Here is a 25,638-nt window from a genome sequence, read left to right as displayed (position 1 = left end):
TTGTCATTTGGTGATGTTAAGTCTCGCATTGACATGTTACCAGACACAGGTGCCGATGTCACTGTTATTGGAAAGCAGCACCTTGACACATTGGGTATCTCCAGGAGCTGTTTTGACGCCTCCGCAAAGTGCGACGTTCACCACGGATGGATCTCCAATGTCACCTGCTCTGGGTATATTACAAGCTACCCTTACACTAGGCAAGCGATCCTGTCTCGCCAGGATTCAAGTGCATGAAAATGTGGAATTTCCACTTTTATCCTATGGTCATTGTGAGGAACTGGCCATAATATCTCCTGATTTCCCTAAACCTATTTTAGAAGTCAAACACGTTAATAGAGTCAAGGAGCTACCCATCTCAGCGACCACATCACCTTCAGCAGCAAAGGAATACTTTCTTCAAGAGTTTCAAGATGTGTTGGTCTCGAAAGAAGAGTTGAAGACAGCTCCTCTCAAGCCTATGGCTGGTCCTCCCATGAGAATCCACCTTAAGGATGGTGCAGTGCCTTTTGCCATCCACACCCCAAGACAGATTCCATTCGCTTTTAAGGACCAAGTCAAAGAAGAGCTTGACTCCATGGTGGCCCAAGGGATAATCAAACCTGCTGGTGATGACCCGTCAGTTTGGTGCCACCCTCTCGTCGTCGTTCCCAAGAATGGGACAGGAGTACGAATCACTGTCGATCTGACCAAGTTGAATAGCCAGGTTTCTCGTCCAGCCCATCCTTCACCCACACCCTACGCCGCTATTCGCAGTGTAGTCCCGAAGGCTCGTTATTTCACCACAGCTGATGCTCTCTATGGTTACTGGCAGATGGAACTGGCAGAAGAAGATCAGCATTTAACCACCTTTATTACGCCATATGGTCGGTTCATACATTGCAGAGGACCGATGGGCTTCGCAGCTACTGGAGACGCCTTCTGCCTGCGAGGTGATATGGCCCTTCAAGGTGTCCAAAACTGTGTTAAGGTCATAGACGACCTTCTCCTCCACGATGAAGACTACGCTACACACCTTCATCGTATCCACGAAGTGCTCACCCGGTGCCACAAGTTTGGGATCACACTCAAAAAGGATAAATTTGTGGTCGCTGCACCCTCCGTGAATTTCTGTGGGTACAATCTCTCAGGAGACGGCATCTCAGCTGATAAGCAGAAAGTCAGTGCCATCAAGGATTTCCCAACCCCTGCTAACCTGACAGACCTCAGATCGTTTTTGGGATTGGTCAACCAGTTAGTGGAGCTCACGCCTGACATCTCCATTGCAGCCCAACCTTTACGTCCCCTGATGAGTCCCAAGAGAACATTTGTTTGGACCCCTGACCATGATGAAGCATTTCAACGTGTCAAGTTAGCTCTCACCAGTCCACCAGTTCTCGCCCTCTTTGACCCAGACCTACCTGTTGTTCTTCAGACGGACGCTTCACGCCTCCACGGCATTGGATATGCCCTCCTGCAGGACCATGGTAATGGACACCTGCGTCTAGTTCAGTGTGGTTCTCGGTTTCTCGCTGACGCAGACACACAATATGCCACCATCGAGCTTGAGATGCTAGCCGTTGTCTGGGCAATGTTGAAATGTAGGCTATATTTAGCAGGCCTACAGAATTTTACTCTGATGACAGATCACCGGCCCCTCATACCTATTCTGAACAGTTATACTGGATGCCATCGAGAACTCTCGTCTCCAGCGCCTCAAGGAGAAAATCTTGCCCTACATCTTTCAGCTGTGTGGCGTGCGGGTAAGTTGCTGTGCATCCCAGATGCATTGTCTCGCGCCCCAGTCAGCCACCCCACACAGGAGGACGAGATCTCGGGTGCTTCTTCCGCTGCTCATCTTCGAACTGTCATGGCTGTGAACGCCGTTACGCTTTCAGACGAGTCTCCAGCTCAGGATCCCGACAGGATACTTCAGGATCTTCGTGACGCAGCGAAAGCAGATCCTGCGTATACTCATCTACTCGATTGTGTCACATCAGGACTTCCTCGCAACAGATATGACCTTCACAATTCCTTACCTCCTTATTGGAAACTACGTGAAGATCTCTACGCCGATGGTGACCTTGTCCTGTATGGAGCAAGGGTTGTAGTTCCTGCCGCTCTCCGTCGTCGCACCTTGTCCCACTTGCATGACAGCCACAGAGGTGTGGAAGCAACCAAGCGCAGAGCAAGGCAGTCAGTTTTCTGGCCTGGCATTGACTCTGATATTGCCAACACAGTCAGAGCTTGTGAGGCATGTCAGACATTGCAGCCATCTCAGCCGTAGGAACCTCTAATGAATGACGACAACCCGACAAGACCTTTCGAGTCCGTCTCAGCCGACTTCTTTGTTGTTGCAGGGAAGTCTTTCCTCGTCGTCGTCGATCGCCTGTCAGGATGGCCTGTTGTCGCACCCTGCCAAGGCGATACTACCGCTTCCAATACTATCAGGATCTTCCGCCGCTATTTTTGTGAAGTTGGTGTCCCCCTTCGCCTAAGGACAGATGGAAGCCCCCAATTCACCAGCGCAGAGCTCAAGGATTTTATGAAGCGATGGGGAGTTCGACACATGGTAACCTCACCCCACTACCCACAATCGAATGGTCACGCTGACGCCGCTGTGAAGTCGATCAAGCACCTCATCCTCAAAACAGCCCCATCTGGCAACATTGATTGTGAAGCATTTGACCGAGGCTTATTAGAGCTCAGAAATACTCCGAACTTTACTGGACGCTCTCCTGCCCAGATCCTGTATGGCTGTCCTCTCAGGTCATGTATCCCTGCCCACCCTCAAGCATTCTCCAAGGAGTGGCAGGTCAAGACCGAAGATTGTGACCGCCGTGCTGCCGCTCGTTACAAGCAGGTAAAGACCAAGTACGACAAGCATGCCCACCCCTTACCCACGTTGAGTGTCGGACAGCAAGTTCGGATTCAAGACCCGACCTCTCATCGTTGGGACAAAGTTGGCACTGTCATGGGTCATGGAAGGTCAAGAGACTATCAAATTCGTCTCCCTAGTGGTCGTGTGTGGTGGCGTAATCGTCGTTTTCTTCGCCTGGTGCCACCCACTAATAGTGACCCCTTTCTCCCTGTCCCTGTGGCCCCTAGCCAGGACCTAGAAAGAGAGTCCTTAGTCAGGATTCCTCCAGTAAACCCACGTCGTTCCCAAAGACTCATGGAAAAGGAGTCCGCTCGAGAATGCACTACGAGCGTGAGGGGGAGGGAGGTGTAGGTACATGAAAAAGATGCATTTCACATGTACCAGTATTATTATGTTATTATTATGTTCAAACATTATTTCACATGTTGCGCGCCATTAGAGTATCCCATGTTAAGTCCAGTAATATGATATGGCAACATTGTAATTAATGCCCTCGTGAGGCAGTCTCGTCTCGTCTGTCTGTTTGTTAAGCTGGCTGCTGTTTGTCCCCTGGATCTTGTATATATTTCTACGATAGACATTTAGAACCTACATTTAAGTTGTGTCCTTGCCCCTCCACTTAAGGTTAAGGAGTTTACCAACACATACACTATGAGACTAACTTAAACTCTGCTCTGGCAGTCAATTCCACTGCTGTTGCCTCTGATCGCAACAGGGAGACTCCCTCCACAAGGAGACGTTCTACAGACAGATGGGGACACAAACAACTCAAGTCCGGGTTCACCTAAAAAAACAGCAATAATCTCTCTTGAGAGAACATGATATTTCCCCTGGTGGGCTGGAGGTGGAGGAAGTGCCTTGCATGAACAGCTGGACTAGGGAGCATTCTCTCGCCTGGGGAAGCACGGAGCAAGAAAAGATATTCTCTCTTCCTCAGGATCATTAAAAAGATGTATAATTCCAATCAATTCCACAATAGGCCTCTAAGTATGAGAGATATGCTCACCAGAGTCCCTGGTGATTTCTTTTAATCATTTAGTGTACATCCTGTCCAGTCCGCAGACCAGACCAGGAACATACACGTTATGTCACCGGCCAGAATAGAAACAAGAATGGGCGATCCTCAACCTGCGATGACGATGTCTGCCCAGGTTACACATCTCTCACTCCTCAATGGAATGGCCGAGAATCGAACCCGCGACCACCGAGGTAGGACACTAATACCATACCAATCACGCCACCGAGGCGCTCGAATGACGTCTGGGTTAAGGTGGCGTGACAACAAAAACACAGAGCTCGTAGCATAGTACTTCCTATGTCTTGTGAGAGGTGGGGGAAGTAGTTTGGTAGAGCCTCTAGAGTGAAGTGAACCGTCCCGGTCAGAAACAGAGGCGTTAACCTTCTGCAAGACCAACTGAACGTGCCCTGACAACAGCAGCTGGAGAGATGATTTGGGGTCCTGAGAAGCTCCCACCAAGGCTTCCAAGCAAGGAGTGTAAGGTGACCGAGCCTGAGTCCTACTTTCCATATTGTTGAACCCACGAATGAGATCAACCACCTCCAAAAAGGAAGACAGAAACTCCTGCGTGTCCCCCTCTTCCTGCTCTGGCATCGGGGACCGACGACAAGAAGGATGTGTAGGCTCTTCTAACACGTTTTCTTCACCAAAATTCACATAAGGTTTAGTAGGCAAACAGTCTGAAACCCCTACTAGCCTATCTGGGGTGGGTCCAAGCGCCAGCCTCCGAGACGAACCCACAGTAACATCAGGCACATCACTTACCTCAACAGGTTCAACTGGTGACTCCAGACGTCCGTGGACAGACACGGGCATGGCGGCCGTACGTACGTGAGATGGGGGGGAAACTCGAGCACTCGAGATTGACGGAGAATTGCTAAGAGGTGGAAGACTTGGAAGCAAGCAAACACTCTGGATGCACCACCTCCGTCCTCACTACCTTCGACCTCTTGACAGGCGCCTTCAGATCTTTACGGCAACGAATAGGCCTGGGAGAAGGAGGAGCACTACCATCACGTGCACGGACGGGGGAGGTTGCAACATGCTCGCAATGTGCAAGGACGGAAGGGGGGGTGGAGTGGTAGTACATACGAGATTCGGGGGCAAAGCAACCCCTGCAGAACACACATCACTACCACTGCCCGAAAGCAGTGCACTCTCGGGAACACGTCCGTGCTTTTCCTCCCTCGGCGGTGAAAGAAGGGCAAAGCCCTTAGCCTTCCAATGCTGAAGACGCCTACCAGGCGTAGAGGGGGAAGAGGGAGAGGAAGACAGCACTAGCTTCTTATGCGCACTCTTCTCGGAAGCCGGGGACGAAGCAACGCGTTTCCTACCAGTCCTCCCAACCGATAAGGCAGCCAACTTCACATCTAAAACAAGTCCAGCCTATTAAGAACTGCCTGGCATATGATCTTGGACTGATGTGCCAGAAAAGGCTCCGAAGACAAGGAGGGGAGATGTTTTGAACTGGGCGGCAGAGATGACGTCGCGGCTAAGAGAGGCGGATCGGAGGAGGCGACTGGGAGATACGTCATCGATGAGAGTGACGTCATAAGCGGTGGTGACGTCACGACTTCCCCTCTGAGCGAGGGGGAAAGAGATGCCACTGGCGGAGGAATACACAAAGATGGGCCCCGTGACGACAACAACGGGGGCTGACGCCGCAGCATCACTGAGACAAGGCGGCGACAAACGCCGGCGGAGCAATACAAGATGGCCGACTGCTCCCACCCGAGGAGACGAGGCCGGGAGGAGGGGGGATGGCCTGGCTGGACCGAGGAGGGGGGTGCGAGCCTCCACAAAATGCACTAGCAACCCCTCCAAGGACGGGGTACCCCCTAGCCCAAGCGTCTTCCAAATAGCCGCCATTTTGGACGCCTCCGACTCTGGAAGAGAGGAGAATGATGAAAAAACCTCACCCTTCTTGGGAACCGAAAAAGCTCCCGAGGAAGAGGGGGCTACATTACAAAAAACACCCTGGCGACCTCCCGATACTTCCATCGACAAATCAATGGAAGAAAAGGGAGGAGATGCAGGGACAACGCTATTATGGGGGTTGACTACTGCGGAAGACGAAACATCGGAAATAGGAGCAAAGCCCTCCCAAGAAGGAAGAGTGGAGACTCTCCGATATTCCCTCTTACCATAAAACTTCTTCCACTGCTCCAAAGGCCATGCCCAGCATTCCGTACAAGGATTCGTAATCGTACAAAAATTGGAACGACACCTACTGCATGTGATGTGAGGGTCCGTCGCTGACGAAGCCAAAAAACAAGAACATGGGAGTCTAGGAATTCCGGGGCACCAACGCTGACATCGAGAAGGAGCACAAGAAGCCATAATACCAGGTAAAAACACACACACACAATAAGGAATGAAACGGGCAAGAACCAGGGAAAAGGCCAAGAGGAAAAAACCCAACTTTCGTCCAAGCGGTAAAGAAAAGACTGGAGTAGATAATCGGCATTTGACCACTCTTCACCCGATTTACGCATGCGTTGCCAGATACCACAAGATTTCTTGCTCTCATCTGCATTTTTACCGGATCCAGCTAGGCGCTAGAAATTATCCTATTGTAAAGACCAAGGGTTTGTTTGCGTATGAACAAATAAACTTCAGTTACCATTATTTCACACACTAGCCTATATCAAGCATTATGCATCAGGTTGATTTAGTCTGCATGTTTGCTTTAAATATTTTGCTAAAACTACTTTTAGATATAAATTTTTATCTCAATTTAACACGATTCACATGCATTCATGTTATCTTAAAATGCATACACGTCTAACTAGTATATTAAATGCTAACGTTATTCATACATTTTGCACGTTTTTATGCTCAAATACCAGAAATTGCTATAAATATATAAAAAAGTAGTTAGTAATCAATTACTAATCAATTATTTTTCATGAAAGTAATCAGTTAGCCATTACAAAAAATTCAGAAATGCCCACCATCAACGTATACAACTGCAAATTGATGACAAGTAACAAAAAAGAACAAGATCGATACAATGAAATGTATTTTATAATCTAACCTATCATTAAAATTCAGTAAGTTGAATTACAATTATTTTAATTACTATGTTTATTTTTGCATTTTAAGGAATGTTGCGTTTTACAAATGTTTTTGTTGAAAATAATAGGTGATCTTAATTTGTATCTCGTAATCATTTAAATGTGTATTAATATAAATAATAATAAAACAATGAATAAATACTATATGTAATGAAAAAATAAAAATGTTATTGTTATAATACAATTAAGTTTGTTCATACTTACCTGGCAGATATATATAATTAGAGTGCCCACCCTCCTCCCCTCAGGAAACAGTGGCATGGATAAAATATGAATAGAAAATGGGAATGGTTCCTGATATCCGCCTCCCAGCGGCGGGAATGGGTACTACCACCTGGCCGCCCACTACGTGTGCTGTGAGTTTTGAAATTCTGTCGGACGTCAGAAAATACAGCGATATACATAGCTGCCAGGTAAGTATGAACAAACTTAATTGTATTATAACAATAACATTTTGTTCATGAAACTTACCTGACAGATATATATATATAGCTGAATCCCACCTTCGGATGGTGGGAAGAGACAGAATAGGATTTTTAGGAAACTAAATTAAGTAGATGATGTACATCTTGGTTCCTCACCTGTTAGCAAAGTAGACGCTGTGATTACTGTCACTTAAAGCCTGCTTCTGCTTTAATCAGAGTTGCCAGCCAGGTGGAGACCTGTAGTGCTGGTGCGCTCTGGATGCTCTGTCAACGGGGACGTAACCACAATGTGACAAGACCATCGGACCATCCATATGAGGGCTACAGAGCAACTGACCACCACCTGACCAACTAACCAAAAAAACCCTGACAGTTAATCTAAAGAATGGGAGATTTTCACAGAAGATCTCACCATCAACCAAAAACACAACACATAAAACTAACCTATTCTAAGCTAAGGGATAGGGAGAGAGCTACCTTCAGCCCCCAAAACTGTGTCCGCAGAAATGTATGGCCCCAAAGAACTACAGTTCTCGTAAATCGTTCTCACATCCCGTAGGTAATGTGAGGCGAATACGGAATTGCTCCTCCAAAAGGTGCTATCAAGGATATCCTTGATAGACATATTCCTTTGGAAGGCAAGAGAGGTAGCTACGGCTCTGACTTCGTCAGCTTTCACTCGTAAGAGGCTCAAATCAGTCTTCTGACAAGATGAATGAGCCTCTTTAATGACGTCCCTCAGAAAGAAAGCCACAGCATTCTTCGACAAAGGCAATTCTGGTCTTTTCACCAAGCACCAGAGATTACCTGAGGGACCCCTTACCTCTTTAGTTCTGTGAATATAGAACTTGAGAGCCCTGACAGGGCACAGGACTCTCTCTGGTTCTTGACCCACGAGACTCGACATACCTTCGATCTCAAAGCTCTTGGGCCAAGGGTTAGACGGGTTCTCATTCTTAGCCAAGAAAGTTGGACTCAACGAGCAGACAGCGTTGTCCCCCTTGAAGCCCACTTGGCTACTGAACGCTTGGATTTCGCTAACTCTCTTCGCCGTCGCCAGAGAAGTTAGGAAAAGCGCCTTCTTTGTCAAGTTCCGTAGAGACACTTCGTGGAGAGGTTCAAACGGACTTTACATTAAATGTTTAAGAACCACGTCGAGGTTCCATGAAGGCGGTCTCGCCTGGGGAATCTTGGTGGTTTCAAATGGTCTCAAGAGGTCGTGGAGATCCTTGTTGTCAGAGAGGTCCAGTCCTCTGTGTCGAAAGACGGCTGACAACATACTCTTATATCCCTTGATGGTCGGGACTGCCAATTTCTGCACATTTCTTAGGAAAAGTAGAAAATCAGCTATCTGGCTCACAGAGGTCGTGGAAGAGGAAACTCCCTCCTTTCTGCACCATGCCCTGAAGGAGGCCCACTTCAATTGGTAAATAGCTCTTGAAGAGGCTCTTCTAGCACTAGCAATTGCTCTCGCAGCTGTTTTCAAAAAACCTCTCGCTCTGGCCAACTTTTCGATAGTCTGAACGCAGTCAGATCCAGAGCGGAGAGGTTTTGGTGATACCTTTCGAAGTGAGGCTGTTTGAGTAGATCTTTCCTCCAGGGCAACGTCCTTGGGAAGTCCACAAGGAATGTCATGACCTCTGTGAACCATTCTCTCGCTTGCCACATCGGGGCGATCAGGGTCAACCTTGTCCCCTCTGAAGCCGCAAACTTCCTCATGACTTCCCCCATGATCTTGAATGGAGGGAAGGCATAAAGGTCTAGGTCTGTCCAACTCCAGAGCAATGCATCCACCGCAATTGCTCCTGGATCTAGGACCGGGGAGCAATACAGAGGAAGCCTCTTCGTCCTCGACGTCGCGAATAGGTCGACTAGAGGACGTCCCCACGACTTCCACAGCTCTTGACACACCTCTTGGTGTAAGGTCCACTCTGTTGGCAGGATTTGATCTTGTCGACTGAGAAGGTCCGCCCTGACGTTCTGTACCCCTGCGACGAATCTCGTCAGGATCTTGATCTGCCTCACATTTGCCCATAGCAGAATCTCCCTTGCCAGGTGAAAAAGAGATCGGGAGTGTGTTCCTCCCTGATTCTTCAAATATGCAAGGGCTGTGGTGTTGTCCAAGTTGACTTGGATGACCTTGCTTGTCACTTTGTCTTCGAAGAACTGCAGCGACAGGAAGATCGCTGCTAGTTCTTTCACATTGATGTGCCAGGCTACCTGTTCCCCTCTCCAGGAGCCTGACACTTCTTCCCCTTCTAGTGTTGCTCCCCAACCCGAAATGGAAGCGTCTGAAAACAACACTAGGTCGGGGCTCAGAAGATTTAGGGATAAGCCCTCTCGCAACTTCTGAGGGTCGAGCCACCATCTTAAGTGGCCTTTCACTGGATCTGAGATCTTCAAGATTGCATTCAGATCTTCCTTGGCTTTCCATTCTTCTGCTAGGAAAAACTGGAGAGGCCTGAGGTGCAGTCTTCCCAAGGAGACAAACTTTTCCAGCGAGGAAATGGTGCCCAGCAGACTCATCCATTCCCTCGCCGAGCAAGTCTCTTTCCCTAGGAAGGCTGAGACTTTCTCTAAGCCTAGATGCTGACGTTCTTGGGACGGAAACTAGGTCTAGAACTCCCAAGCACCAGTCCAAGAAGTTGAAGACTCCTAACATACACAGCAGTCCTTTCAAGTGGTGGTCCGTCTCCGAAGGGACCTCCTCTGGGCGTCCACTAAGCTGGAGAAGTCCCCAAGTGCAGACGAAGGAACCTTCACACCCACGTCTTCCTTGGTCTCATACCAAACGCCTCCTTTACCGGAGAGTCTACAGGGAGGAAGGGCGAAAGTCGTCTTGCCCTGATCCTTCCTTCGAGTCATAAAGTCCTGGAGCTTCTTGAAGGCCCTCTTGGTTGAAAGAGAAGTCTTCATCTCAACAAACTCCGGTGTCTTATATGACTTGGAAGACGAAAGTTGCGAGGGAGGAGACCTACGAGCTGCCGGCTGAAACTTGTCCCCGAAGGACGAACGTAACAGCCGCACAAGAACCTTATAGTCAGAGACAGACGAAACAGAAGGAGGTTCCTCTTCCACCGAGCTCGCCGGACTACTAAGTTCCCCTTCTTCTCTAAGAGGAACCGGTGATCGTCCATCCGGAGAGGGCGTACGTCCAGCGGGTCTAGCCTTAATCAAAGACCTCCGCTGCTTAGAAGTTGACGCTTCGGGCACGGAATCGTCCTTACGACGATCCTTAACACTCGAAGAAGAAAGAACGTCTTGGCTGCATCGAGCGTCCTGTGAGACGACGGAGACTGCCTTACTTCTAACTGAAGTGATCTTATGCTTCTTGAAAGCACTACTAAGTCCAGTAGGTACAGAGTCTCTATGAGCTCTAACAAACTCCTTATGAGGAGACACGTCACTCCGAGCGTCCACACGAGCGTCCTGACGAGCGTCCTCAAAAGCGTCCCGCTTCTCGTGAAAAGCGTCCTGCTTAGCATGGAAAGCGTCCTGCTAAGCGTACTCGAAAGCGTCCTGTTTTGCGTGAAAAGCGTCCTGCTTAAAACGGAAAGCGTCCTGCTTATAGCGAAAAGCGTCCTGCTGAGCGCAAGCTTTATCAGGAGAACGAGATTGGCGATGATCCGAAGGAGACGCAATCGGGGAAAGAGACGAACGCGGAGAGGGAGAAGGAGACTGCTTCGTCCTCTTGACGGGCAGCCTGACGTCCTTCCTCCGCTTAGGCTCGACTGCTGCTGGGCGAGTCCTCTGAGCCATAAGAGCAGATAGCTGGTCCTGAAGGGACAAAAGAATATTCTTCGTAGGTGACAAACTAGAAGGAGCAGGACTGAACCTAGAAGACGAGGGGCGAGGGGACGCCTCCTTCCTTCTCACAGGTACAGCTACCTGCTTCTCCGAAGAGCGATCGTAGCGTGACTGGACGTCCTCACTGGAAGACAACCTGCCTCTTTTCTGAGGAGGAAAGGCGTCATAAGCATCCGGAGAAGAACGCAAAGAAACTGGTGAAAAAGGACGTGAAGCGTCCTCACAACGAAAAGTCCTTTTCAGAGGACGCGAGTCACTCCGAGCGCTCCACCCCTTGCGTGGGGAGGACGCTTTGGAGGACGAGAAACAGTCCTTCAGGATACGCGCTCGAGCGCGCTCCTTGGCAGCCTGGGACTTTGCAACAAGGCCTGCCGAAGGGATGCCAGATCGGTGGGGAGCCCCCATAACCCTCTTGCGGCTTTCGACATACCCTCTCCCTGAGTCCTGGGAGTCCGATAGAGGTCTCGGCCCAGAGGCATTATGGGGCGATCTGACGCCCCCTCCACAACACTAGGGGCACGATCACAAACTTTCACAGGGCCAGTTTCCAAGGCCAACACTTTCGATTCAAGAGAGCGCAGAGACTCGAGAATCAGAGAAAGGTCATTATTTCTCCAGACACAGAAACAGGGCCCAAAGGCAACATCACAGGTTTAGGAGAAACAAATTCTACCGGTGTTAGAGGGGGTGAAATGTTACATTCCTTACCTTTCGTAGAACTGCTCCTGGAGGAAGCCCTCCAGACTCTATCGCGCTCTAATTTATGCCGATAGGTCTCATACATTTTCCATCCATCATCGGTCAAATCCTTGCATTCATTGCACCGATCATCAACCAAACAAACATGCCCCCTGCATTCCATACATACTGTGTGAGGATCAACTGAAGGTTTAAGAAGCCTCACCTTACATTCACTCCTCACACACACTCTGAAACTCCCTGTACTTGATCCTGACATCATGTAAACAAAAAAGCCAATCCAAATTCAAAAAACAGTCCACTATCACGCGTGCCAATCCAACAATCCAGAGTCAATAACCAAAAGTCAATCCAGATACTTAGGAACGAGTAAATCCAAAAATCCTAGACGGAGGTACTGCAAACAGTTGTTTACAGCACCGGCGTGAGAAAAAATATGAATAGAAAATGGGAATGGTTCCTGATATCCACCTCCCAGCGGCGGGAATGGGTACTACCACTTGGCCGCCCACTACGTGTGCCGCGAGTTTTGAAATTCTGTTGGACGTCAGAAAATACAGCTATATATATATGTCAGGTAAGTTTCATGAACAAAATGTGTTTTTACTGCAGTTCCAAAAATCTGAAAAATTCCAAAAACCAAAACACATCTGGCCCCAAGGATTTCAGATAAAGGATTGTGTACAAAAATTACTGATTTAGGACAAACAGTATTACAGATTTAATACTATCGTTAAATTTAAGCCAAAACTTTCTCCTGACTAGTATTGCCGACTGCAGCTCTTGTAGCTCTTGAACCTCTTGCTGAAGAACAAGGAAAGAGCTTTAGGCGTGATTTAAATTTATCTTTTGTTTTATATTAAAACTGTTTGTTATAACCTGTTTTTATAATCTGTAAAGGAAATCAGAAATGAAAAACTAATTTCTTTAGAGGGGTCACATGGAGACGCGCGGAGAGACTAGTGGAGACGTGTGTGGAGCCACTCGGCTTGCACACCACATCTTCATTGGGACCTGGTTTCGCCATGTTTTAAGGGTTTATTGCTCTTCTAAGGAAAGAAAATCTGAGCTCTAGTTCATGTGGGTAAAAGGTCTAAAATCATTCTTCCTTTTGGTGTTTATTAGCCCTTTCTATGTACTGCGGCTTTGAAAATTTGCATCTCTACTAAGCCATCCCAATTTTGCCTGGCCTTAAGGAGATGCACTAAATTTCCCTTTAACTACTGGCAGCCAAATCACTCATTTGTCTTAAAAGTCTCTAGACATAATTTCGAATCACCTAACACATAGCTAAGAAAAATTAAAAAAAAGGTAAAAATGGTATATTTTTCTGTTTTAAAAATGTTACGGCTATACAAGCAGTCTCCGGCTTACATCTTTCCGAGGTTACGGCACGTTCCAGGGTTACAGCGCTTACAATGCAGATGTGGCTGAAGAAATGACTCCAAAAATGTAAAATAATATTTGAAGGTTTTTTTAATGAAAAATGCAATGAAAATGCAGTTTACATAGTTTATAATACACCCACAGCATTCAAAGTTAAGTTTTCTTAGGATTTTTGATGATGTTCCGGCTTATGACACGTCTCAAGAACGGAACCCCCGTCGTGAGCCAGGGACTGCCTGTATTATTCTCATATTTTCAGTGTAAATAGAACATGTTCAGGTTTAATTTTCCAACTTGGAACATATTTGTAAGATTCTTAGTTTCAAAGTTATCGGTAAAAAGAAAGAAATGGGTCTCCAATGGGCCGCGCGTCTGCATTTGGCCCCTTATCTTATGTGAAAACAAAAAGTACTTACAAACTGCAGAATTTTCATGAAACCTCTGGGCTCCTTTAAAACACTTGTGTTCATCCCTGCGATCAACTGCTGTATGCCCTGAAATAATTCCAAATTAGTTGTTACAATTAATAGTGAAATTGATTGTTACATCAGTTTTTCAGCAGAAGAGATGCATCACAAAATATGCACACACAAAGGGATTAATGCTTCTACAATTTCGAAGACAATAAGTCTGGTTCCACTAGACAAGAGCTAGGTATGTAGTACTTTGCTATTGCTGAAGTATTCTGCAGTAAGTAATCTAAATACCAGTCACAATGAAAATGCGAAAGTAATGATTACAGATAGGCTTTATTTTGGAAATTAGGGTATCCAACAACTGCTATAAACCCTCAAAGCTAAGAAGCATAATATTTTACTGTAATCTTGGATATAATTTTCTGTTATATGAGCACAGATCAAACTGACATATCTTAGATGTCAAATAAGGTTTAAAAATCTTAAATCATTTTGAATAAGTCACCATTACTTCAACTTGTTTCATAGAAATATATGCTTCTGCCATTCCTCTGGTATTCAGGCCCACCACATGAGCTCCCTAGCCTTGAGTGGAAGTACTACCTGTAACTAAAAGAACCTCCATTCCTTATTAGAGGCTGTTCAATCTTAGTCCACCAGTATAAACCAAAGAGGAACCTTTCCATACACTGAATGAATCTGAACTCAAGTAGAGGTAAATAAAACAAATAATCAATACAGTCTACAATACTTAAGTATGTAAAGTTTTGATTTACATCAAGTTCACAAAAATTATAAAATTATCAGACTTCATTTTTATTGTTGGAGGCACATTTTAAGTAATAAAATGGAATAAAGTTTTATTTGATGGCAACTGCAGAGTAGGAACAGAAAATAGTTTCCAATTACTCAAGTCCTACATATCTACAAAAAGTCCTTTAGAAAGTACACAACTGCAATTTTATTTCAATTGATTGTATAATAAAAATACCGGCAATAATTCAAAATATACATACGTGTACAATGAAAACATAAAAAAATACATGAAACAAGCAACAGCTTTTTAAAAAATAACTTTGAGAATATAACGATACCATAAAAACTGACTTTAACCCATAAGCTTTAGTAGTAAAACAGGCAGAAAAGCACTGGTTCAATGACTATATAGTATTATACTAGTATATAAAAACAGAGGTCTAGCATTGTACATTATCCAGCAGTACAAAATCTGTATTAATCCCTTCCCATGAATACAGTTCATGACACTGTACTGAAACTAAAATATAACATTACACATTGAAAACAAATTCATACATTATGAAGGTGTCCATTCCATTCCCTTTCAGAGATACCAATGAAAGAGAAGCTTAGATGATGCATGGCTAAGAGATCATCCCCATACTAAAACAATCCAAAGCTATGAGTAGAATCCAACTGCTCCATCACCATATAAATATTGTATTTCAGATTCATGTGCAACTACCAAATAATATATACATAACTATCAAGCCTGTCTGATTCAACCATGCCAGAATGCAGTCCCGAGAACCTGAAGAGGCTGTATCTGCTGTTTTCAAAGTATGTATAGCATCCGAAAATACTCTTAGGGCTAAAGTACCTCTGGTCAATATATTATCTATTCCATTAAGTTTCTGCTATACAATAATCCACACTTCCAGTAAGAAAACTTTTCCAAAAGAGTAGGTAGAAGCTAGATGTACACTTTGACCACAAGCACAAAAGTCATCATAGCCTTACCTGTAGATTAGGCAACGCAGGTTTTGGCTGCTCCATATATACAGGAGGTGGCTGCATGTAATAATAAAACAAAGCATTTATGAAGTAATAATAACAAGTGAGCAAAGATGTACCACTTCTGTACCTTCATCAACAGAGAAAAGATGTTATCAAAGTTTTTATGACACTGCCAGTTCAGCAGGAAAAATTCTTAAAAACTACACTACAAAAATTACATTGTTACACAATATACTTACCAAGCAATTACATAGCTGAAAGCTTTCTTCCTCGCCAGTCCAAAATTGATATTTTTATCATAAAATGAAGTTTTTCCTACCTCAGCAGTCCAAAATTCAAATTTTGTGGTGGCGGTGCCATCGCTAGTGTCAGAGTGTCAGTGATCAGGACCCACCCACTTTTGGGATAGCCAGGTTACAATCCAGCAAAAACTCCCAATTCGTTTTCTTGCCAAAACACACCCATCTGTGGAGAGGAGGGAGAGCTTTTGTAACTGCTTGGTAAGTATATTGTGTAAAACTTCATTTTATAAAAAAAAATTTCATTTTTACACAAGTAACTTACCACCAAGCAGTTACATAGCTGATTCCACATTAAAAAGTGGGAATCATGGACTAACTACTCCAAGATATTATAGAAAAGATAATAGCTTTGAAATAGATAATTGCTAGCTTTACACAAATGCTTATTGTACCTTACCTTTAAGAGAGCAGTTGCAGGTAATTACTACTGCCTCTGGTTGGCGCTCTCTTAAGTCGTAGAAGACTTGGTTTCTACTTAGTGGTGACCTTGGTTTCATGGCAGTACACCAATGAACAACAAAGAAAAAACAACATTGCCATTGACCTGGGCGCAACAAAAACCAGAAATTCAAAAACATCAACACCTACACTAGATTAAAAACCAAAATCCCATCCACTAAAATAAGAACTGGAGGGTACTCTAGGTATGTTGTACCCCCAGCTTCCCAAAAACTCAATACCTTAACCAAAGCAGGAAGATAGTATAAGGGACAGACAATCCCCTGTGCCTCTTCTCCTAATACCATACCAGCTGCGGAGATTGGTCCTAAGGTAAAACAATTTTCAAAAATTGTTTTGACATCCTTTATATAACGACAGGTGAAAACTGACTTTGACCTCAATAAAGTCAACTGTAGAATAAAAGCCGAAGACATACTGTGATGGAATGCTAACGAAGTAGATAGGGCTTGAATCTCGTGTGCTTTGACTCTGAAAAGAGAGAGGGAGTCTTCTTGCACTTGCGAATGTGCCTTGGTGATAAGGCTTCATTAGAAGGAGAAGGCATTCTTGGAAAGAGGGCGTGAAGGCTCCTTACCCAAGCACCAAAGATTGCTTAATGGTCCTCTCAACTTCTCAGTTCCCCTAATGTAGTACCAGAGAGCCCTTACCGGACACAGAACCCTCTCTTTTTCCTCTGGCCTGAGGATATCCATTAGATTCTCTACAATGAATGAACAAGGCCAAGGCACAGCTGCATTCTCATTCTTGGCGAGAAAAGACAGAGAAAGGGAACACACTGCATCTCCTTGACTGAATCCTATTCTCTTGTCCATCGTCTGAATCTTGCCGACACGTTTAGCTGTTGCCAAAGCTACTAAGAAAAGTCTCTTTTGTGTTAGCTTCCGCAGCGAGATCATGTCAAGAGGTTCAAACGCAGATGTTGAGAGCCACTTCAGAACTACAGTACATCCAAATTCCATGCCACTACACCTCGGCTAGAGACCTTTGACGTGTCAAAGGAGCGAATTAGGTCACTTGAATCCTGGTTATTTGACAAGTTTAGTCCTCCGTTTCTAAAGACTGAACTTAGCATAGATCTATACCCTTTAGTAGTTGTAGAAGTTAGTTTCCTGGCGTTCCTTAAATAAAGAAAAAAGTCTGCTAACTGCATTAAAGTGGTCTCAAAAGAAGAGACATGATTTTCTCTGCGCCATCTACTGAAAACTGACCATTTTGACAGATAAGAGTTTGCTAGAGGAGATTCTCCTGCTTCTAGCAATAGCAGCTGCAGCCTTCCTTGAAAATCCCTTTGCTCTGAGGATACTTCTGAGTTTGAATCCTGTCAAAGCCACCTTAGGCAATCCTTGATGATATCTGAGGAAGTGGAGCTGTCTAAGCAGCGACTGTCTCTATGACACGAGTGATGGGAAGTCCTCTGAAAGTTAAAGAAGGTCTGGGAACCACTCTTTCTTGGGCCAAAAAGGAGCTATCAGTCATGATGCTGGGGTGAGGCAAGGACTTGTTTATCGCCTCTCTGATCATACCAAACGGGGGAATGGCATAAATGTCTAGGCCTGTCCAATCCAGGAGCATTGTGTCCGTCTTCCAGGCTAGGGGGGTCTGGAACAAGAGAGCAGAAGAGGGGAAGACGATTCTGAGACGTGGTGAAAAGATCTATTGAAGTTTTTCCCCATATTTTCCATAGATCTAGGCAAATTTTCTCTTCCAAAGTCCACTCCGATGGAAGTAGTACTTGATTTGAACTTCATTCATCCACAAGGACGTTCATCTTTCCCTGAATGAAGCAGGGGATCAACTTCATCTGGTTCCAATTCACCCAAAGGAGGTGGTTCTTGGCCACTTCGTAAGTGGTTAGTGGGTACCTCCTACCTTCCAAACATACAACAGAGCTGCTGCGTTGTCGGAGTAGATCACTACCACTTTTCCTGTGAATAGATGAGAAAAAGTCTAAAGACCCAGGAAAATTGCTAACAGTTCCCTGAAGTTGATGTGGAAGGATCGTTGTTCTATTGTCTATTTCCCTGGTATTCGTCTGTCTCCCAGTAATGCTCCCCAACCTAGATCTGACGCATCTGATTACAATTCTAGATTGGAATCCAGAGGGGCAAGGAAGTTCCCTTCCTGTAGATTATCCATCAACAACCACAAACTGAGGTCTCATTTTATCACTGTTGAACTCAGAAAAATTAGTCAGGCTGTGTCTTCCAACACTAGTTTGACTTATGAGCCGTGCATCTGATGTCTAGGCAATTCCCTTACGATGCTCCTGATTGGCTGTTGATAAGCCAATCACAGAGCTGGAAATTCTCAGACTCGCTCGAGAGTTCACATAGGTAGGATGTATGTTCCGACCTCTTTAAAAAATTATAACTTTCATTACACCTCAGTTTACCTGCAGGAAAGGAGTTTTCCAAATTTCATCACTCAACATCTTCAAGCCAATGATTTAAGGATTATAATGATATAAGAAAATTATGTATTTAAGTAAAATTAATGCTAAAATATTTACATAGTGAAATAAACATGAAATTCTTAATATAAAATATGATATTGTTATGATACAATAAAGTTTTATACATACTTACCTGGCAGATATATACTTAGCTATTTGACTCCGTCGTCCGACAGAAATTCGAATTTCGCGCACACGCTACCTGTAGGTCAGGTGATCTACTTACCTGCCGCTGGGTGGCAGGACTAGGAACCATCCCCATGTTCTATCATATTTTTTCTATACCGCCTGTCTCCTGAGGGGAGGTAGGGTGGGTATAATTTTGTATATATCTGCCAGGTAAGTATGTATAAAACTTTATTGTATCATAACAATATCATTTTTATACATTTAACTTACCTGTCAGATATATACTTAGCTGATTCACACCATTGGAGGTGGGAAAGAGACAGCTAAATATAGAATCAAACAGGAATCACAACTATCATTGTAGGTAATAAATAAATAAAACCTTGGTTCCTACCTGTTTAGACTGAAGACTTCATGAATACAATCCAGGAGTCTAGACAGTCTCAAGAGCCTCAGCGAGATATTGATCTATGGTTAAGAGTTCTTGTGGTTCTGCCAAAGGGGTCTTACCCGCTTACTTGGTAGATCCTGGAAGGACTACGTCAATGGGTGCTTATCCACTTACTTGACAAGACCTTATACAAGGAGCACAACATCGATCCCGATCACCTCAACCTATCCATAGTTGTTCTAAGATTGCAAGAAGTTATCCCCTAACCTCTTGCAAACGACCACAAACTCGAAACACAAACATTCGTACAGTAAAGTACAAAAATAAAAATAAAATTTAAAAAAAAATGTTTGTACAATCTATTCAGTAAGACGTCTCTTGATTCCCCCACTGATCCAAGCTCGGACGTCCGTGCGCCAGCAAGCATACTAATCAGCAGAAAAAACCAACAACTCGTCTCACAAGGTAGATCTATGTACTATCAAAATTTTGAACAAATACAAATTTTTCTAAGGATCGTTATGTGCTCCCAGCCCCAGCACTGTAACGGCTGATACAAAAGGACCCAGAGAGAAACACTTTTCATATGTTACTTTAACGTCCTTGAGATAGTGCGATGCGAACACTGAATTACACCTCCAGTAAGTCGCATCCACAATGTCTTTTAAAGACATGTTCTTCTGAAATGCTAATGAAGTGGCTACCGCTCTAACCTCATGAGCCTTCACTCGGAGAGTCCTGAAAGAGTCTTCAGTGCAGTCATTATGAGCATCCGTAATAATGCTCCTCACAAAGAATGCTAATGCATTTTTTGACATGGGTCTACTAGGATCCCTAACTGCGCACCACAGGCTTTGTTTACATCCGTTTAGTTCATTCTTCTTCTTTAAATAGAACTTCAAAGCTCTAACCGGACATAAAGATCTTTCTAATTCCTCTCCTACTAGATTTGAAAGTCCTTTAACTTCAAAACTCTTGGCCAGGGTTTAGAGGGGTTCTCGTTCTTGGCCAGAAACAGAGTCTGGAAAGAACAAATTGCCGCATCACTCTTAAATCCTACTCGAGAATCTAGAGCGTGTATTTCACTAATTCTCTTCGCAGTCGCTAACGACAACAAGAAAATACATTTTCTCGTTAGATCTCTAAAAGACGCGTTGAGAGGAGGTTGAAATCTACTAGATGATAGAAATCTCAAAACTACATCTAGGTTCCAGTTCGGAGTGCGAGGAGAAAAGGTTTTTGAGGTTTCAAAAGATCTAATAAGATCGTGGAGGTCTTTATCTTCTGCAATTCTCAAACCTCTGTTTCGAAATACGGCCGAAAGCATACTTCGATAACCTTTAATGGTAGAAACTGATAATTTTGATTCTTCCCTAAGGAAAATCAAGAAATCAGCTATGTTGGTCACAGAGGTATCGGAAGAGGACAGTTTATTCTTCTTACACCATCTTCTAAATACATCCCATTTTGATTGGTAGACCCGAATAGTTGAAGATCTCCGGGCTCTAGCAATTGCTCTTGAAGCTTTGCTTGAAAAGCCTCTCGCTCTGACAAGTCTTTCGATAGTCGAAAGGCAGTCAGAGCGAGAGCGGGGAGGTTTTGATGGTACCTCTCGAAAATGGGGTTGTTTTGAGAAGATCCTCCTGTGTGGAAGAGATCTTGGGAAGTCCACTGTCCATTCCTGTACCTCTGTGAACCAATCTTGAGACGGCCAAAAGGGAGCGATGAGTGTTAGTCTCGTCCCTCTTGATGCCGCAAACTTTCTTAACACCACTCCTAACATTTTGAAGGGGGGAAAGGCGTAGGCATCTAGGCCTGACCAGTCCAGTAGCATGGCGTCCACCGCTATCGCTCTCGGGTCTTCCACTAAGGAGCAAAAGTTCTCTATCCTTCTGGATAGGTAGGTGTCGAATAGGTCTATATGTGGACTGCCCCACAGGGACCACAGAGCTTGACACACCTGAATGTGAAGGGTCCATTCTGTGGGGAGAACTTGGTTTAAACCTGCTTAGCCTGTCTGCTCTGATGTTCTTCTCTCCTTTCACGAATCTTGTGAGAAGAGTCACTTTCTTTTCTTTTGCCCAATACAACAGCTCTTTTGTTATATGGAACAGAGAAAGAGAGTGAGTTCCCCCTTGTTTCTTGATATAGGCCAACGCTGTGGTGTTGTCCGAGTTGACCTGTACCACTTGACCTAACACCTGTGTCTCGAAGGCTTTTAGAGCTAGAAGAACGGCATAAAGTTCTTTGGAGTTTATATGCCAGTCTAGCTGATCCTTCCTCCATTGGCCTGATATTTCTTTTGTCCCTAGAGTCGCTCCCCATCCCTTCTCTGAAGCGTCTGAGAACAAGATTAGGTTTGGGTTCCGAACTTCTAGAGACAAGCCCTCGTTCTTTTCTAAGGGAAAAATCCACCACTTCAGATGATTCTTTACTTCCAGAGGAATACTGAAAGTGTCCGAAAGCTGTCCGTTCTTCCAACTACAAATTCTTCTTAAGAATAATTGAAGAGGGCGAAGGTGGAGTCTTCCTAGCGAAATGAACTGTTCTAGTGAGGAAAGGGTTCCCAGAAGACTTAACCACTCCCTCACCGAACTCCGTTCTTTCTCTAGGAAGCTCGAGATTTTTTGTAATCCCCGAGCAATCCTTTCCTGGGACGGAAAAGCCCGAAAACCCCGAGAATCCATCCGAATCCCCAAATAGACTAAGTTCTGACTGGGGATCATCTGCGATTTCTCGAGGTTCACGAGTAATCCTAACGTCTTTGCTAGGTTCAAAGTAGACTGTAGGTCCTCCAAACACTCTTTCTCTGACTTGGACCGGATTAGCCAATCGTCGAGATACATTGAGATGTGTATCCCTTCTAAATGAAGCCATTTGGCCACGTTCCGCATCAGATACGTAAATACCTGAGGGGCGGTCGATAGGCCGAAGCACAAGGCCCTGAATTGGAAGATTTGTCCTTGAACAACAAATCTTAGATATTTTCTTGACGATGGGTGAATCGGAACATGAAAGTAAGCATCCTGAAGGTCCAGGGATACCATCCAATCTCCCTGACGTAGGGAAGAAAGAACTGAAGCTGAAGTCTCCATGGAGAACTTCTTTTTCTCCACGTACCTGTTCAGGACGCTTACATCTAGGACGGGTCTCCATCCCCCCGAAGCCTTTGGAACCAAGAAAAGGCGGTTGTAAAACCCCGGGGAGAAAGGATCTTGCACTAGCTCTATTGCATTCTTGTCCCTCATCGACACCACCGTCTGAAGGAGAGTCTCGTTCAGTCCAGGGTCCTTGTAACTCGTCGACAAATCCTTTGGAGATGTTGCCAAAGGAGGTCTGTCTACGAAGGGAATGATGTACCCCTTCTGTAGGACAGACAGAGTCCAGGGATCTGCTTCTCTTACGGACCAGGCATCCAGAAAGTATTGAAGTCTGGCCCCTACCTGTGCTTGGAGGACATGGCTGCTATTTGCTCTTTTTAAAAGAGCGGAAGGAAGACCTCCCTCGCTTGTCGAAGGGTCTTCTCTCCGAAGTTGATCGAGTTGAAGGGGCTCCACGAAAGGGCACCACTGGAGTCCGAGCCACCTTCTTCTGAGTCTTAACTGCAGGTCTACTTTTCTTTGTAGATTGTACAAGAAGGTCCTGCGTAGCCTTTTCCGACAAGGATCTCGCAACATCCTTCACTAAAGATGAAGGAAACAGATGTTCTGACCGAGGTGCGAATAGAGCGGACCTCTGAAAGGAGAAACTCCTTTCGTTAGAAAGGAACTGTAAATAGATCTTTTCTTCAACATTCCAGATCCAAAAAGAGCCGCCAACTCACCAGAACCATCTTGCACAGCCTTATCCATGCAAGATAGGACACTGTGCAAAGTTTCTGGATCTAGAAAATCTGGCTCACTCGTCTTCTTAGCCAGCACCCCAAGAGACCAATCCAAGAAGTTGAACACCTCTAAGACGTGAAAAATTCCCTTAAGGTGCTGATCTAACTCCGACATACTCCAGGACGCCTTTGCTGAATTAAGAGACTGTCTTCTCACAGACTCTACAAGACTCGAGAAATCTGAATCTGCCGACGAAGGGAGCATCAATCCCATCGCCTCTTCTGTCTTATACCAAATGCCTCTCTTCCCCGTCAGTTTGGAGGGAGGAGAGCAATAAACCGTTCTCAAAGTTTCCTTTTTAGATAAAAGCCACGAATCTAAAGACTGGAGGGCTTTCTTCATTCAGATCGCCGGTTTCATCTTTAAGAAAGCCGAGGATTTCGGGGTTTTTGTGCTCGAAAACAGAGATCTCGGCGAAGGAGGAGCTGCAGGACTAGGAGAATCCGCAAACTCCTCTAGAAGTAACGAGGCTAAAAATGTTATTGTTATTATACAATTAAGTTTGTTCATACTTACCTGGCAGATATATATAGCTGTATTTTCTGACGTCCGACAGAAATTTCAAAACTCGCGGCACACGCAGTGGGCGGCCAGGTGGTAGTACCCATTCCCGCCGCTGGGAGGCGGATATCAGGAACCATTCCCATTTTCTATTCATATTTTTTATTAATGCCTCTGTCTCCTGAGGGGAGGCGGAGGGCGGGCACTTTAATTATATATATTTCTGCCAGGTAAGTATGAACAAACTTAATTGTATAATAACAATAACATTTTGTTCATGCCACTTACCTGACAGATATATATATAGCTGAATCACACCTTCGGATGGTGGGAAAAGACAGAATAGGATTTTTGGGAAACTAACATTAAGTAGATGATATACATCTTGGTTCCTTACCTGTTTGCAAAGTAGACTATGTGATTACTGTCACGTAAGGCTGCTTTTGCTTAATTACAGAGTTGCCAGCCAGGTGGAGACCTGTAAGTGCTGGTGCGCTCTGGATGATCTGTCAACGGGTGCGAGACCTCAGCGTGACAAGATCATCGAGGCCATACAAATGAGGGCAACGAAGCAACTGACCACCACCTGACCAACTATACACAAACCCCTTAAAACTAGCTAACGGATGGGAGATCTTCACATAAGACTCACCACAACCTAAAAACACAACAACCTAACTTAACCTAACTAAGGAATAGGGAAAGAGCTACTTCCGGACCCCAATACTGTGTCCGCAGAAACGTATGGCCCCAGTGCATTGCAATCGTCATAGATCGTTCTCACATCCCTTAGGTAATGTGAGGCGAAGACGGAGTTGCTCCTCCAAAAGGTACAATCGAGGATGTCCTTGATTGACATGTTCTTTTGGAAGGCAAGAGAGGTAGCGACGGCTCGTACTTCGTGCGCTTTTACTCGGAAGAGGCTCAAATCAGTCTTCTGGAAAGATGAATGAGCCTCCCGAATGGTGTCCCTTAGAAAGAAAGCCACTGCATTCTTTGATAAAGGTAACTCTGGCCTCTTCACAGAGCACCAGAGGTTACCTGAGGGACCTCTAACCTCTTTAGTTCTATGCACGTAGAACTTGAGAGCCCTTACGGGCAAAGGACTCTCTCTGGTTCTTGGCCCACCAGACTTGACATACCTTTGATTTCAAAAGTCTTCGGCCAAGGGTTCGAAGGATTTTCATTCTTCGCCAAGAAAGATGGGTTCAATGAGCAGACAGCATTGTCCCCTTTGAAGCCCATTAACTTGCTAAACGCTTGAATTTCACTAACTCTCTTAGCCGTCGCAAGAGAAGTTAGGAAAAGAGCCTTCCTTGTCAGATTCCGAAGAGACGCTGTCTGAAGCGGTTCGAAAGTGTTTGACATAAGGAATTTCAGGACTACATCCAGATTCCATGAAGGTGGTCTCATTTGCGGAACCTTCGAGGTCTCGAAAGACTTCAAAAGGTCATGAATATCCTTGTTGTCAGACAGGTCTAGGCCTCTGTGCCTAAAAACCGCTGACAACATGCTTTTATATCCCTTAGATGGTAGGGACGACGCTAATTTTCTGCACATTTCTGAGAAATAGCAGAAAATCAGCTATCTGGTTCACAGAGGTCGAGGAAGAGGAAACTCCTTCCTTTTTACACCATGCCCTGAAGGAAGCCCACTTCGACTGGTAAACAGCTCTTGTGGAAGCACGTCTCGCATGTGCGATTGCTCTCGCAGCTGCCTTCGAAAAACCTCTCGCTCTGGCCAACTTTCGATAGTCTGAAACGCAGTCAGACTAACAGAGCGGAGAGGTTTTTGTGGAAACCTTTCGAAGTGCGGCTGTTTGAGTAGATCTTTCCTCCAGGGCAATGTCCCTTGGAAAGTCTACAAGGAAAGACATGACCTCTGTGAACCATTCTCTTGCTGGCCACATCGGAGCGATCAGGGTTAGCCTTGTCCCTTCCGAGGCCGCAAACTTCCTCATGACTTCCCCCAGAATCTTGAATGGTGGGAAGGCATAAAGGTCCAGGCCCGTCCAATTCCACAGCAACGCGTCCACCGCGATTGCCTCTGGATCCAGGACCGGGGAGCAGTAAAG

General features: G+C 45.1%; 1 protein-coding gene across 2 annotated transcripts in view; it reads right to left on the bottom strand.

Moving 5' to 3' along the window:
• The window catches only part of LOC135206682 (synaptophysin-like), an 83,792-nt gene that overhangs the window by 12,127 nt on the left and 46,027 nt on the right, over positions 1-25,638 (bottom strand). For both annotated transcript variants that reach the window (XM_064238076.1, XM_064238077.1), the window contains 2 exons: positions 15,447-15,497; positions 13,689-13,766 (listed from right to left, as the gene is read on the bottom strand). In XM_064238076.1, coding sequence (XP_064094146.1) covers positions 13,689-13,766; positions 15,447-15,497 — 129 coding nt within the window. The remainder of the gene's footprint in view (positions 1-13,688; positions 13,767-15,446; positions 15,498-25,638) is intronic.

The sequence above is a fragment of the Macrobrachium nipponense genome, chromosome 31, assembly GCF_015104395.2.
Source record: "Macrobrachium nipponense isolate FS-2020 chromosome 31, ASM1510439v2, whole genome shotgun sequence".
Taxonomy (NCBI): Eukaryota; Metazoa; Arthropoda; class Malacostraca; order Decapoda; family Palaemonidae; genus Macrobrachium; species Macrobrachium nipponense.
This window is presented reverse-complemented; position numbering and strand designations above follow the sequence as displayed.